Raw genomic sequence first — 14,064 nt, forward strand, 5'->3', positions numbered from 1 at the left:
GTGCCCAAGCTCCGCGTTTGATCCGAAGCAGGAAGAGGTTTGGGGCCCGGGGATTCGCTCGCAGCTGTTCTTTGTCGAGGCTCTTCTGCCAGTCGACTTCCATTACTTCCCCCGGCTGGCTTTCGCCCCGGGCGGCTCGCTCGGGGCAGGGCGCGGGGCGGCCGGATTCGGAGCGAGCGAGGCGCCGGAGCGGACTCCAAAATAATTCAGAGGGCGGCTCACGCCCGGCTGAGCTGATGGCGCAGCGGCGGGAAGACGATGAAAGATTCAAGGGCTCTGTCACTCCGGCTTAGGAACAGCGAGCCTGCGGGCGCCCGGAGCCGGAGCCTGGCCCCCGGGGGAGCCGCGCGCGTTAGCTGCACCGAGCCCGGTCGGCTGGGGCTTCGGGAGAGGCCATTAGCGGCCCCTGCTCTCACGGCCGGTTGGTTGGTTGGCTTGGGGAGGAGTTGCAAAGCGGAGCGCGGAGCCGCGTTCTCCAGAGACCTGGAGCAGCTTGGAAACCCGCCAGCGAGCCCACCTGGCAGGGCCGGGGACCGTGTGCGCTGGCTCCTAGCCCCTAGCCAGTGGGCGCAAGAGATCCTCAGTCATGGGATAGATACATCGACGTCTCTTTCCAAAGCCCCAGGCAGCCCTCCGAGCCGCGGGCGGGATTTGATGTTTGCTGGGAAGCTGAGAACCGCCCGTTTGCCCCCCGCCCCAAAGCCGACAATAACATTTCCCAGCGTCCATGCTACACATGGGCCGAGATCAAAGTCATCACAAATCCGCAGCTAGGAATTGTCCCCCTGGGTCAGAGGAGCAGCGGCCCATCTAGCCCAGGTCCTGCCTCCAGCACCGGCGGGGAGAGAAACTCTCTTGTCCTCCCCGTTCCCCTGGCTTGGCGGGGTCCCTCTGAAGCGCCCCCCAGCTCTGGCGGGCCTGAAGCACCCTGGCACCCGGTGCACCCCATTCCACATCGGGGAGGAAGACGGTCAACGCCCCGCCTCAGTGCAGAGCCCCGCGGCCCTGGCTGGGAGCCTTCGGCCCCGTCCTAGCCCCGCTGTCTCCCGTCCCGCTTCGGATCCCAGACACAACTCGACGGCTCAGCCCGGGCCAGCTTCGGTCCTGTCGTTCTGAAACTCTGCCCAACAGAGCAGCTAGACAGGCCGACTCGTCCGCTGGCGCCCGAGGAGGCTCCACACGGGACAGGGGCAGCCAGTGTCTGGAAAGGCTCTGATTCCTCTCAGCTGTGACAGCCCCCTTCCTGCCGGGAAGCTGCACCTTGCGCCCTGGGCCCTTCCACCGAAGCTGGTCTTTGGTCGGAGGAAACAGCCCTTGCGGCTCTGTAGGGAGTGAGGCGCCAGCAGGTTTACACCGAAGGGGGTTGGGCCCTAAGGTTAGTTACAGACCTGGGATGACATTTGGCGTCTTCAGCGTTGCGTTGCGAATAAACTCGGATCTAATCCGGATTCCTCCCACCCGGGGTCAGTCTCCCCCTGGAGACAGCGACCCTACTGGCATGAGTGAGGACGGCTCCCGCCAGGGAGGCTTTCAAAGCTCCAGCTCTAAATTCATTAGCCAAGTATTTCCCCGTCTCCCGGCCTGCTCTGGCCGGCCTCGGGAGCCCCGGTGGGCCCTGGGGCTAGGTTATTTCCCACTAATGTCACCGTGTGCACAGGTAGTTTTCTGGGTGGTTTGGAAATCGGAGTTTCTCTCGTGGGTGGGAATCCGGCTCCGCTAGTGTGTCTAGCGGCGGCTGGGAGCAGGGAGAGCTGAGCTCTGCCGTTACTTTTACCCTGAAATTCGCTCCTGGGGGCCCCTGCACCGCTGGGGAGGGACCTCTGACCCCCTGGGGCGACAGGGCTGGAAGCAGACACTGGGCTGGGCCGGCTCGGGCGATGCAGGGGACTCTGACCCCAGCACTGGGCAGGCCCCGGAGAAAGCTGTTTGGCAAGGCGGGGGCATCTCCCGTGAGCGAGCTGCCACGGGCCCGATCCTGCAGGGTGCCCAGAACCCTGTCCTGAAATCAGCGAGAGGTGAGGGGGCCCAGCGCCACAGGTTCAGGGAGACGCCTAAGGCTGTGCAAGGACAGCTGTCCCGGAGGGGTCTGGGCCCCGATTTCCACCGCCGGGGCCCAGCTCCCACCACGGGTCTGGCGCCCCCCACGGAACAAGTGTCACTGCTCCCGCGGGAGGGGCGGCTGTGGTGGGGGTCGGGTCACAGAGGGGGGCGTCTCTCCTGGAGCTGGGGGACGATCCCAGAGCAGGGAGTCGGATGCCAGGGGGATCCCTGTGTTCCTCGGCAGCGGGACCCGCTGGAGCTTTCTCCGGGCAGGCGGCTCCGGCCCTAGGTACAGCCTTGCAGGAACCGAGCCTGGAGGTGAGGAGTTGGGGTGGTTACCCCACTGCCCGGGCCAAACTCCCATGTGGAGGACCACATCCGGTCCCCCAGAATCCCCTCCTTTCCCCTGCGCTTCCTAGTGATTAACAAGATTCCTGTTCACATCCTGTCCTGCGGCGCTGCCGCTGGCGGGCTGCCACGTCCCACCCCAGAGCTGGCTGCATTTCCCAGGCGCTTCCTGAGACAGACCCCGCGGCCCCGCTTTGCAGGAGAGACATCCCCGGGGGCCCGGGAGAGCTCCGCCGGCGCGAGGGGCGCAGAAACGGGGCTGGGGCTCAGAAAGGAGCCGGGGACGGTCTGGGGCAGGCGCTGGGCGTGCGCAGGGGACGGGAGGGGTGAGCGGAGAAGAAACGGGCCTCGGCTGTAGGGACACAAAAGGGCCCAGCCGCACCCTGGGGTTCCCACTGGCTCCCAGCCTGGGCAGGTCACTTCGAGGCCGCGGGTGCCTGGTCCAGGACCCGTCCCTGGGCCTGGCGGCAGGTGAGGGGGACCCGCCTTGTGCCCAAAGGCGGGGCGGGGGCTCCCCGGCCCTTACCTCGGCTGAAGATGATGCTCTCGTAGGGGATCTTGTTCTTGGTCTCCAGGCTGGAGCAGTTCCAGCGCTGGTCCCGGAACTGGTGCTGACATTCGTGGATGGCGATCTGCATGCCCTGGATGGCGGAGGCCGTCACGTCGGGGTGGCGGACACACACCTCCAGCTGCCGGCGCGTCAGGCCGGGCAGCGTCAGGCAAACGGTGTTGGCGTTCAGCACCGGCTCCGACGGCAGCTTCAGGCCCAGGATTTCATTGGGGCAGGAGCTGGAAGGGAAGGGAGAGCCCGGCTCAGCGCCCTGCCCTGCCGCCTCGCCCATCCCTGGCGCCAGGGGTCTGCTGGGGGGAGGGGAAAGCCCCGCAGAGACCCAGTCACGGGGTCGCTTCCCAACCCCCCCCCCCCCCCCGCCCCTGGGTGCAAAGTCCCCACACGGAGGGGGGCAGCCGGGGCGTCGGGTGGAGCCAGGCCCCAGAGAGACCGCCACCCAGGCCAGCGATTCTGAGGTGGATTTGGAGCGGGCTGGGGAGTCGGGGCAGGGGATGGGGGGCTGGCTCGGAAGCCAGGGAGGGGATGGGGGGATGGGTACGGAGCTGGCCAAGGCGGGGGGATAAGGATGGAGACAGGGGACTCTAGGGTGTTGGCAAAGGGCGGGGTGGGCTCCCCAATCAGCCGATTGGGGGGCAAGGGTGTCAGGATCTTGCCCCAGGGCACCAATCCCCGGCCTCGGGATCCCCAGGATCAGAGGATTCTAACTTGAGCCACCCCGTTTTATTCCCGGATGAATCAATTAAGGACCAACAAAAGAGGCGGTCAGGCGCAGAAACTGCCCCCACTGGAGCCCCCGCAACGAAGCCCCAGCAGGCGGAGAGTGTGCCGCTCCCCAGAGGAGCCCCCGGCTCCTGGGGCGTGTCTGTGACCCAGACCCGGGGGCGAGATGCCGGCGAGGTCAGGGTGCAAGCCCCAAACACCGGGCTGGGCTGCTCAAAGCTGTTGCCTCCCCTGTGCTTTCCAGGGGGGCTGCTGCTCCAGACCCTGGGGGCGCCAAGGAAGACCGGGGCCAAACCCTGCCCGAAAGCAGCCAGAAATCCCCAGCAGCAGCCTGCTTTCCACGGGCATCTCAGCTCTGCCTCGGGCCGGACAGGACTCGACAGGACTCTTCTCTACCGGATCTTATCCCAGCCCATCACTGCAGTGTCTGGGCACCTTCTAGTCATGCACCAAGTGAGGTGACCCACACCTGTCATGTGTGGAACAGGGCGGCGAAGAGAACCAGACAGACAGACAGAGGGGTGTTTGGGGATGAATGGGTGGATGGCTAGATGGGGGGGAGGGTGTAGAAACAGATCGGAGGGTATGGGGTAGATTAGATAGGTAGAGGGGGTGTATGAGGATGGATGGTGGGAGGGTGTGTGGGGACCGATGCTGGGGGTGTATGAGGATAGATAAATAGAGGGAGCCTATGAGGAAGGCTGGATGGCTGGAGGGGAGTGGGGCTGGATGGTGGGTGTGTATGGGACAGATCGAGGGGGTGTATAAGGATGGGTGGAAGGATGGGTGGTGTGGGGAGGGATGATGGATTTGTATGGGGATAGATACAGGGATGGATGGTGGGAGGACATGTGGGGACCCAAAGACAGCCAGCCAACCCCAGAGACCCAGGCCCGGTTTGGGTGACCACCTAAGCTTTTGGCTCGTTAACCAAGCAGAGGGCCAGCCAGTGAGGGGGCTCACCCCCTCCAGGGCAGTTACCCCGGGTTCACAGGGCTGTCACTGAGATCAGACTCCCTGAGCCCCGGCAGGCCCTGTGTCTCCTGTGGGATGGGCGTGGGCGGAGCACGCACGGCTCACACGTCAGCCATGTTGAAATTCTATTGCTGGTCTATCCAGGTTCGTGGCCCACGCCCCTCACCCTGGTATCTGGGCACCTGCGGTCACGTTTGGGTGCTGTGTTCCCAGGCTGTGGTCAGTTCCCATTTCAGCCGCTCCTCGGCGTGGGGCTCCCAGGTCGGCACTTCCAGGCCCACCCCAGTGGGCCCGGAGCCTGTCACTGGGACCAGGCCGCCCTCCCCACCTCGTTTAATTTCAGGGTCCGAGAGGGGCATGATCAGAAAGTCCGGTAGGGACAGCACAGCCTCGCCCCTTCATTAAACAACACGGCTGCCATCTGTCCCGGGGGTTGTCTCTCTCTCGCCCTCCCCGGGACGGGGAGCTGTGCGTGCCGGGGTGTGAGTTGTGGTCGGGTTGGGTTTTCTAACACCTCCAGGGCTCTGTGTCGGCCAGAGATGTGCCCCTGGCACGGGGAGCAGGGGCTGGGAGGTTTGGGATGGTCCTTCCTCCCTCAGTCAGGGTCCAGTCCTAAGGATGCTCTGTTCCCCCCGAAAGCGGAACGCCCCGTGGGGCCCGAGGAGCAGAGCTCTGCGCGGGCCTCCAGCCCGGACCCCTGGAGCACCTTGAAGACAAGGACCGAGCCCTGGGCTGTGGGGCGCCGGTGTGGGGAGTGGGGACAGGTGCCCATGTTGCAGCCCAGCCAGGTGTGCGAGCTGCAGGAAAGGTGAGACCGGAGCCCAGCCCGTTGGCTGCTGTCTCGCTCCCCACTGGCGATCCGGGGCAGAACCTCACATTCCACCCCGCGGCGGCTTCTGTGCCCTAGACCCTCTTGCCAGGGATCTGAAAGTCAAGCTGGGCTCTGCCCGGCGACTCTCCGCTGGCTCTCTGGCACCCGCTGGGAAGTGTCGGGCCTGGCCCGGGCTGGCTTGTTCCTCTTCGGTCACGTTGGGCGCTGTGTTCCCAGGCTGTGGCCAGTTCCCATTTCAGCTGCTCCTCGGCGTGGGGCTCCCAGGTCGGCACTTCCAGGCCCACCGCAGTGGGCCCGGGCCTGTCGCTGGCACCAGGGACCAGGCCGCCCTCCCCACCTGGTTTAATTTCAGGGTCCGAGAGGGGCATGATCAGAAAGTCCAGTAGGGACAGCACAGCCTCGCCCCTTCATAGCTAGGGACCAGACCCCGAGCTCCTCATTTGGGCCCAGCTCCCAGGGTCTGTCCGAGTCAGGCCTGGCACCGGGCTCTCCGCTCCTCCCTTCGGAGGGTCCCTCTGAACCTGCCACAGAGCTACCCGCTCTGCCGCTCCACTCGGGCCTTTCTCTAGGATTCGCCAAAGGCAGAGAAGAGCCCCAGAGCTCCGGCGTCTTAAAAGGCCAAGCGCCCCGCCCGCCACCCAGGTGACTGGAGCGCTGTAGGGAGGCGTGACTCGCTTGGAGGGGGGCTGGGCGCTACCTGCTCTGGCTGTAATTCATCGGGGGTCGGGGGGGGGGTGTCTCCCATCAGGACTGTCAGCCAGGCCAGGCTTGTTCCCCTGGAAGCTGTTTTACACTGGGGGCTAAAGCCACGCCCTTTCTCCCCTTCAGTGCCGCGGGGCCAGGCTCAGAATTCAGCCTGCTCCAGCGCCAATCCGGAGTGACCCCGCTAGGGGAGCGGGAGCAACCTTAACAACCAGAGCAGGGAGCTCCCCAAGTCCTGACCCTGAGTCGGAGTCACTCCGGATTTGCACCCGCCTGTCAGATCAGGATCAGTCCTGCAGCAGAGTCCAGCTGTACATGTCCCGAGCAAAGAGGCTTCCAGCCCTCCCCAGCCCCGCCCGTCCCTGACTCCCAGGTCTGCTGCCCCTATTCTTCCTTCGCTTCACCCTCTCCCCCCAGGCCCGCCCGCCCCAATCCAATGGGGGGGGGGGAGAGGAACGTGCCAGGGCGGCTGGAAATCACGTGCCGCCGCTGTCATCCTCTTCTCTGATCCCCTGGCGCTGCTGCCTCGCTCCCCCCGCCCCCCCCGGACTAAGTGGGTTTAAACAGGATTTCACGGTGAAAGGCCCGCGGGTCACCGGCTGCTGCGGCTTTAATTAATACACGTCCCGGCGTCAACACATTCTGTGTGAAGGAGAGGAAAGGGAAAAAAGAAAAAAAGCCAGCCCAGAAACAGGAGCTGGAGCGAGCCAGGGGAGGAAAAGACAGGGGAGTTTAACCCTTCCCTGCCCGCCGCCCGGAAGTTTGGCAGCTGGCGGGGGATCAGGGGAGATCAAAGGAAGACGCCTGGAGTGGCCCTGGGATGCGGAAAAGGGGGGGCGGGGGAGGACCATGGCATGCAAAGGGGGGAAGGTGGGAGTCCCCCCCGGAACTCGACGTGGGGCACCAGCCGGCTCCCCACCCCCAGTCTCTCTTTCCCTCGGATTTGGGATGAAAGGAAAAGCAGAGACCTAACGACCAAAAGAGCTCGGTTCTCCTGGCCCCGCCCTTAGGGAGCGGCCCCCGCACCCCACCCCCAGCATCCCAGCTCGGGTGGCCACAGGGGCGTCCCGTTCCCCTCCAGGGAGGGGGTGCAGAGCTACCTGCCGAACCCTCCATGCACGGACAGACCCCGAGTTGCCTGGACTAACAACACCCCCCGGCTGCGCTTCCATTTGTAGGGCCCAGCGCCAGGCTCTCCAGGCGTTTCCCGAACCCCACCGTGCACAGGGGCTGGTCGGTGAGCGCCCCGCACCTCCCCCAGAAACCCCCCTCTGTCCAGTCCAGGAAAGGCAAACTATCCCCCAGGAGACCATCAGAGGCACGGAGCTTGGCCTAACCTCCGAGTCTTCGTGTTCAATAAACCCCAGCAAAATACCGCCCCGGCAGCCACATGGACTGGCTTGTACGTGTGAATCCAAGATTTTCCAGGGGTCCAACTAGCCCCTCGACTCCTGGGAGGTTGTTTTTTAAATAGGGACAGCTGAGCTCCCCCAAATACCCACTCCCCCCAATCATGGGACCCTAGAACCGACCCCGGGACACAACTTGCCCCAGCTCGGGCCGGCAAGGCAGTGAGAGAGCTGGGGAAAGAACCCAGGAGCCCTGGGCCGCAGTTTGGACAAAACTCCCTCCTTAGCCCTGAATTGTTAGTCATTTGCCGGCGGGCGAGCGGAGCCAATTAGACAGCCCGGCCTGGCCGGGGGACGCTACCTTTAGACACGAGCAGGTGGCGGGACAGCTGGTTCTGAACTTATTTTCTCCATATACTACAGCAGGAGAGGACCCGATTCGGAGCGGGACAGGAGTCGCTGGGCTCTGTCTCCAGCAGACCGTCCCCACCTCAGACGGACAATTCCCCCTTCCCGGGGTTTGCTCTGCGGGCCAGGTGGGCCCGGCAGGGGCTGGGCTCTGACCTGGCTTCCGCCGGGGTTCCGCACGGGGCAACTCGAGGGACGCGGCTCCCGGTTTACGCCGCGGTGGAGGTGAGCCGGGAGTCAGGCCCTCGCCCGGCTGGTCCTCCAATCAGCGCCTGACCCAGAAAGCAAGGCCGAGCAGAGGCGGCTTCCATGGCACTGGCGAGGAAAAGCAAATCCCCCTGCGGGGAGAATTTCCACACGACGGAGGAGATCTCTAGGAAGGGAAACGATCAGCCGCAGCCCGGATTATCTGGAGCAGGCGGGGGTGGAGGGGGGTTAGCACACGGGGGAAATAATCCTCCCGAATCCGTCACAGAACAGAGACAATCTGGGTAAACGTTGCATTCCGGAGAGGCACAGGGCGCTGTGATTATCACAAGGCTCCGAAGTGACATCTCCTCTCCTAGGGCCCGTGTGCGGGTGCGCGGTTCATCTCCCGGGAGCACAGGGCAGCTGCCGAGGGACCATTGGCCAAGACACAAGCCTGGGTCCTAAAGGCCCCACCACGGCTAGAAACAGGCGAGTTTAGGAAGTGGGAGCCCGAGCGCGGCGGGAGTTCTCTTACCTTCGCAGCCAGAGGCCGAGGAGAAGCAGGGGGCAGAACCCGGGCAGCAGGGCCAGACCCATCTCGTGTCCCGCTGGCTCGGTGCGGGGCTTGGCAGCCGCGCCGGGCTCGGGTTTGCGGTGGGGCCTTTGGGTTTCCCGTGGTGGTTTCCCCGGCTGCTGCTGGTTCTTGTCTCTTCTCGCTGCTTCTTGCACTTCCCTCTGCTATTCAGGACCTCAGGGATCCCCCGCCTGGATTGGTGGGTTGACAGTCCCAGAAGGACGGGGCCATCCTCGCCGCAGGCAGCCCATAGCCCCCCACCCCCAACACAACCCCAACTACATGGGCCAGGCAGGGCCGCTCCCCCCTCTACTAGGACATCCAAGTTCCAAGGAGCTGCTGGCTGCTTGCAGGGGGGAGAGCTGCTCTCATTCCAGGCTCCATGTGGACAGGTCCTGCCCCTCCGCCCCCCACCCAAGTCTCCAGCGCGGGGAGGGGGGCCTAGCTGCAGGGCGCTGGCAGAGGCAGAGTGAGGGGGCAGGCTGCCCCCCCTGCGCAGCCCCCCCTTGGCTTCCCTCTTTGTCACTCTGCCTCGCTTTGCTCAGAGCTCCCCGTCCTGTGCGCCCCGGGCGGGGCGCTCCGGTCCCTGGGGCTGGGCGCGCGGGGGGGGGGCGGGGTGCCTCTCCTTGTGGGGGGAGGGCAAGCTCCCCTGGATCTCTTAGGCGCAAGTGGAGCCCCAGCTGCTCCCTCCTCGCCGCCGCTTTCTCCAGCTGCCTGCGGCTCAGCGCCTCCCTGCGCCCCGCAGCCGCCTGGGACCGTCCCCTGGCGAAGAGCGCAGCGGGCAGCGTCCGGGCCGGGCTCGCACAGGGGCTGCGGCGGCTGCTCTGCCTGGGATCGCGCCGCGCGCTGCGTTGCTCGGCGCCCGGAGCCCTCGTCCCGACACGTCTGGGCAGGAGCCCGCAGGGGAAGGACGGGGGCAGAGGATGGCAGCGGCAGCGGGGCAGGCGGGGCGGGGAGGGAGCGTGCCACACGGCCTGCCCGGGAGGGGGCGTGCGGGCGGGGGGGGGCGGGGCGGGGGCGGAGGTGTTGGTGCATGGGTGTAGCTGGAGGAGGGGTGTGGGCCTGACAGCATGGTTGTGAAGGTGTGTCTAGGGATGTGGTCCGGGAGCATGGCTGGGGTGTGCCTGGCTTTGAGAGGGCTGGGCCTGCCCATGTGGGTGTGCAGATGTGTGAGTGAATGGAGGTGAGGATGTGTGCATGGAGGGGGAGGTGTGTGTGCAAATCCCCTAGGCGTATGGCTGTTCTGATGGAGATAGCACGTTGGAGGTGGGTGTGTAAATCCCCTAGGCGTATGGCTGTTCTGATGGAGATAGCACGTTGGAGGTGGGTGTGTAAATCCCCTAGGCATATGGCTGTTCTGATGGAGATAGCATGTTGGAAGTGGGTGTGTAAATCACCGAGGCATATGGCTGTTCTGATGGAGATAGCACTTTGGAGGTGGGTGTGTAAATCACCGAGGCATATGGCTGTTCTGATGGAGATAGCATGTGGGAGGTGGGTGTGTAAATGCCCATGGCGTATGGCTGTGCTGATGGAGATAGCGTGTTGGAGGTGGGTGTGTAAATCCCCATGGCATATGGCTGTTCTGATGGAGATAGCATGTTGGAGGTGGGTGTGTAAATCCCCTAGGCGTATGGCTGTGCTGATGGAGATAGCGTGTTGGAGGTGGGTGTGTAAATCCCCATGGCATATGGCTGTTCTGATGGAGATAGCATGTTGGAGGTGGGTGTGTAAATCCCCTAGGCATATGGCTGTTCTGATGGAGATAGCATGTTGGAGGTGGGTGTGTAAATCCCCTAGGCGTATGGCTGTTCTGATGGAGATAGCACGTTGGAGGTGGGTGTGTAAATCCCCATGGCATATGGCTGTGCTGATGGAGATAGCGTGTTGGAGGTGGGTGTGTAAATCCCCTAGGCGTATGGCTGTTCTGATGGAGATAGCATGTTGGAGGTGGGTGTGTAAATCCCCTAGGCGTATGGCTGTGCTGATGGAGATAGCGTGTTGGAGGTGGGTGTGTAAATCCCCATGGCATATGGCTGTTCTGATGGAGATAGCACGTTGGAGGTGGGTGTGTAAATCCCCTAGGCGTATGGCTGTTCTGATGGAGATAGCACGTTGGAGGTGAGTGTGTAAATGCCCATGGCATATGGCTGTTCTGATGGAGATAGCACGTTGGAGGTGGGTGTGTAAATCCCCATGGCGTATGGCTGTGCTGATGGAGATAGCATGTTGGAGGTGGGTGTGTAAATCTCCTAGGCGTATGGCTGTTCTGATGGAGATAGCATGTTGGAGGTGGGTGTGTAAATCCCCTAGGCATATGGCTGTTCTGATGGAGATAGCACGTTGGAGGTGGGTGTGTAAATCCCCTAGGCGTATGGCTGTTCTGATGGAGATAGCATGTTGGAGGTGGGTGTGTAAATCCCCTAGGCGTATGGCTGTTCTGATGGAGATAGCGTGTTGGAGGTGGGTGTGTAAATCCCCATGGCGTATGGCTGTGCTGATGGAGATAGCGTGTGGGTGCTGCGAGTCCCCGTCTCGGCTTGTACCTTACTCACATCCCTGAAGTCTGCTCCCTGGATCCCCCCGGCCGCCTTGGGCCCTGCCTGGAAAGGGGCAGCCACTGTCACTGATGCCCGCCGCAACGCGGGGGGGCCGGAGCAGTCTCCAGCTTGCGGTGGGGTTGTGATGGGTGGGGGGAGCAGTGGGGCTCCGGATCTGCTGTTTACCTCTAACTAAGCGCCCCTTATTCCCTGCATCCCGGTAACCCTGGGCCGGCGGTTTGCATGTGGGGCCCCGTGGCAGCGGCTGGCCTGGGGGGCTCTGCCTCAGATCTGCCGGTTGTTGCAGTGGGGAGCTGGCTGTGTCCACACGGCTCTGTTCCTGCCCGAGCGAGTCGGCCTGCGAAGGATGCGGCATTCAGGCCAAGTCTCTCTGGGCCGGGCGGGACCTTTCCAGGCCTGGTAACTGGCTGTGGAGAGAGAAACACCCTGTGTGTGTGTGTGTGTGGGGGGGGGGGTGCACGCAGGTAGTGCTCCGAAATAGTCCCAGGCCGGAGATCAGAGAGACTCCCCTCCGGAGAGTACCTCCCCTTGCAGCGAGCCCAGCCCGGACGCTGGTGGACGGAAGGTGGCCTGGGAGTTAATGCACCGAGCTGGGACTCAGGAGATCCGGGCCCCGTTCTGTCACCGACTCCCTGCGTGCGCCTGGACCAGTCTCTGGGCCTCAGATCCGCTGATTTCTGGGAGCGTAAACTGGCCCTGGTTCCCCCCGGGGCGGCCGGAGCTGGGGGGCGGCCGCCGGGCGGACTCCCGGGGAAGCACTGCCATCCCCGGTAACTTTGGCCACCAGCAGAGCGACGCGCGGCACCCGGCCTGCACCTGCTGCTCCGGGCAGCTCCCCGGCTCCTGCCCTGCGGCCCCTCCAGCTCTGCAGCATCCCAGACTTGCCACCGCCCCGGCTCATCCGCAGGGCGGGTGCGGGGTCGCAGTGCGGGATGGGCCGGGGCAACGGAGTGCAGGGCCCCGGGCGGGACCCAAGGTACAGAGCCCCCTCCGCTGTCCAGTGGGAAGGAGCTCGCCAGAACCTGTGCGGGGAAGGAGGGAGGGGTGCCCATGCTGCCCATAAAATCGCCCCCCCTCGAGTGATCTGACTGGGGGTGGGGCAAGGGGATCTTTCCACAGCACCGGCACACCGAGCTGCCCCCCTACCCCCAGTAACCTGCCCCCCGCCTTTCTCTGGGTGCCCTGGCTCCTCGCCGTATTTCTGCAGCTGTCTGTGGGTCCCCTTTCCCTGCAGTGCCCCTGGCTAGCTCCAGCCTTTGCTCCTCTCTTGGGACCCAGCCGTGCCCTCGCTCCCAGCTGCGAAACCCCAAAGCAACCGGCAGCCTGGAGAGCACCACTGGGCCTGCTCCGCAAACTCCTGGCTCCAGGATCCAGCCCCTTGTCTCTGGTGCCCTGGCGTCCCAGTGCTGGCTGCCGGGCCCTTGTCGTCCCCGGACAATGGCTCATGCCTGCGGGGAGGGGGGTGTCCCAGATATCGCTGAGGGTCCCCCACTTGGTGGGAAGGGGCCGGGCGGAGCCGCCCTTGGGGGTGGGTCGGAGAGGAGGGGCCCAGGGAACACTAACTCCCTCAGCTCCAGACCTTGCCCTGTTGGGGTTTGCTGTGTAAATGGGGGCTGCCAGTAACCGGCTCCACTTAGGGGTAGGTTCCTGTGTTGGTGGGGAAGGGCTGCAGGAGTGGCCGGGGCAGAATTCACCTGTCACCGGTAGGACCGGGGCAGCCGTGCCAGCCAGCCGCTGCCGATACAGGCCCGTGGCAGCTCTGGGCACCCGGCCGCTCTGCTCAGTGCTCCTGGAGCCAGGTCGCCCCCAGGCTCGCCCACTGAGGGGGCCCAGAAGGATCCCCCAGCCAGGAGGGGGCACGGAGGAGTCCCTGCAGGGATTTCCCTACCCCCTCCGAATTTTCCAAACACCTCCCCACCCCCAGTTTTGTGAACTAATTACATGCAGTGTTGCCAATTTAATGATCGTTTGGACATTTGAATTGAAATTGAAACATTAATACACACTTGAAAAGCATATGCAGGGTATGATAAAATACCTGTATATGAAAAAGTATCACAGATTTGAAAAGTATGAAGACAGACAAGCTTCCTTCTACAGCTGTTGTTTTTAATGATCATGTCAGTGCCTTCATGTCGGTGATGCTGGTCAGCCTAACCATTTCAAATGATGATTTGTAAGCAAAGTCTAATGGAGCTCTCCCTGACAGCTCGTGATGAGCTGGGGCGGGCAGTGGGGTAGGCTTCAGGACCAGATTGTATTTACATTCACACCTAATCTACCCAGGTATCCAGCAAACAGAGCCGTGTTGCTCAAGTGATGGATTTTGGCTGGGGCTGGGTTACAAATCACTTGAATGCGGGGGGGGGGGGAGGTAATGAAATGTTTTTATTGTAGGAGTAAAGGGCAGTAGAACTGTCCTTAGCCTGTGCTGATTGAGGGCATCGAGAGAGCAGGTGGGGACCTGCCCCTGCCCCTGTTTAAAGACAGAGCTGATTAGGCTCCATAGAGAGTTTTTGGTTTGTTAAGTGACCCCTAGAGCTGAAATCTCTGATACTCAGGTCTAAGTGTTTGGACCGGCTGTGGGACCCGGTTTCTGTGGAAGAGATGGCCCGGCCTGCACGAACACCGAGGCTCCCGCCCCGAGAGCTGAACTCACGGGGTGCCGGGGGAGAGGCCGACTCGCAGAGGTCACAGTGGCAGGTGGCCGCAGAAGGGCCATTGGGGCAGAGCAATAAAGTGAACGGTGGCACGACAAACAACAGCAGCCAGAGCACTGGACTCTGTGTTTTAGT

General features: G+C 63.4%; 1 protein-coding gene across 1 annotated transcript in view; it reads right to left on the reverse strand.

Annotated features, from left to right (window-relative positions):
- WNT10A (Wnt family member 10A) overlaps positions 1–8,731 on the reverse strand; it is a 47,662-nt gene extending 38,931 nt beyond the window's left edge. Inside the window, exons 1-2 of the mRNA XM_077829929.1 lie at positions 8,670–8,731; positions 2,915–3,177 (exon numbers count right to left, since the gene is read on the reverse strand). Of these exons, the coding sequence (XP_077686055.1) occupies positions 2,915–3,177; positions 8,670–8,731 (325 nt within the window). The remainder of the gene's footprint in view (positions 1–2,914; positions 3,178–8,669) is intronic.
- Between the last annotated feature and the right edge of the window lie 5,333 nt (positions 8,732–14,064).

This window comes from Eretmochelys imbricata, chromosome 11 (assembly GCF_965152235.1).
Source record: "Eretmochelys imbricata isolate rEreImb1 chromosome 11, rEreImb1.hap1, whole genome shotgun sequence".
Classification (NCBI taxonomy): Eukaryota; Metazoa; Chordata; order Testudines; family Cheloniidae; genus Eretmochelys; species Eretmochelys imbricata.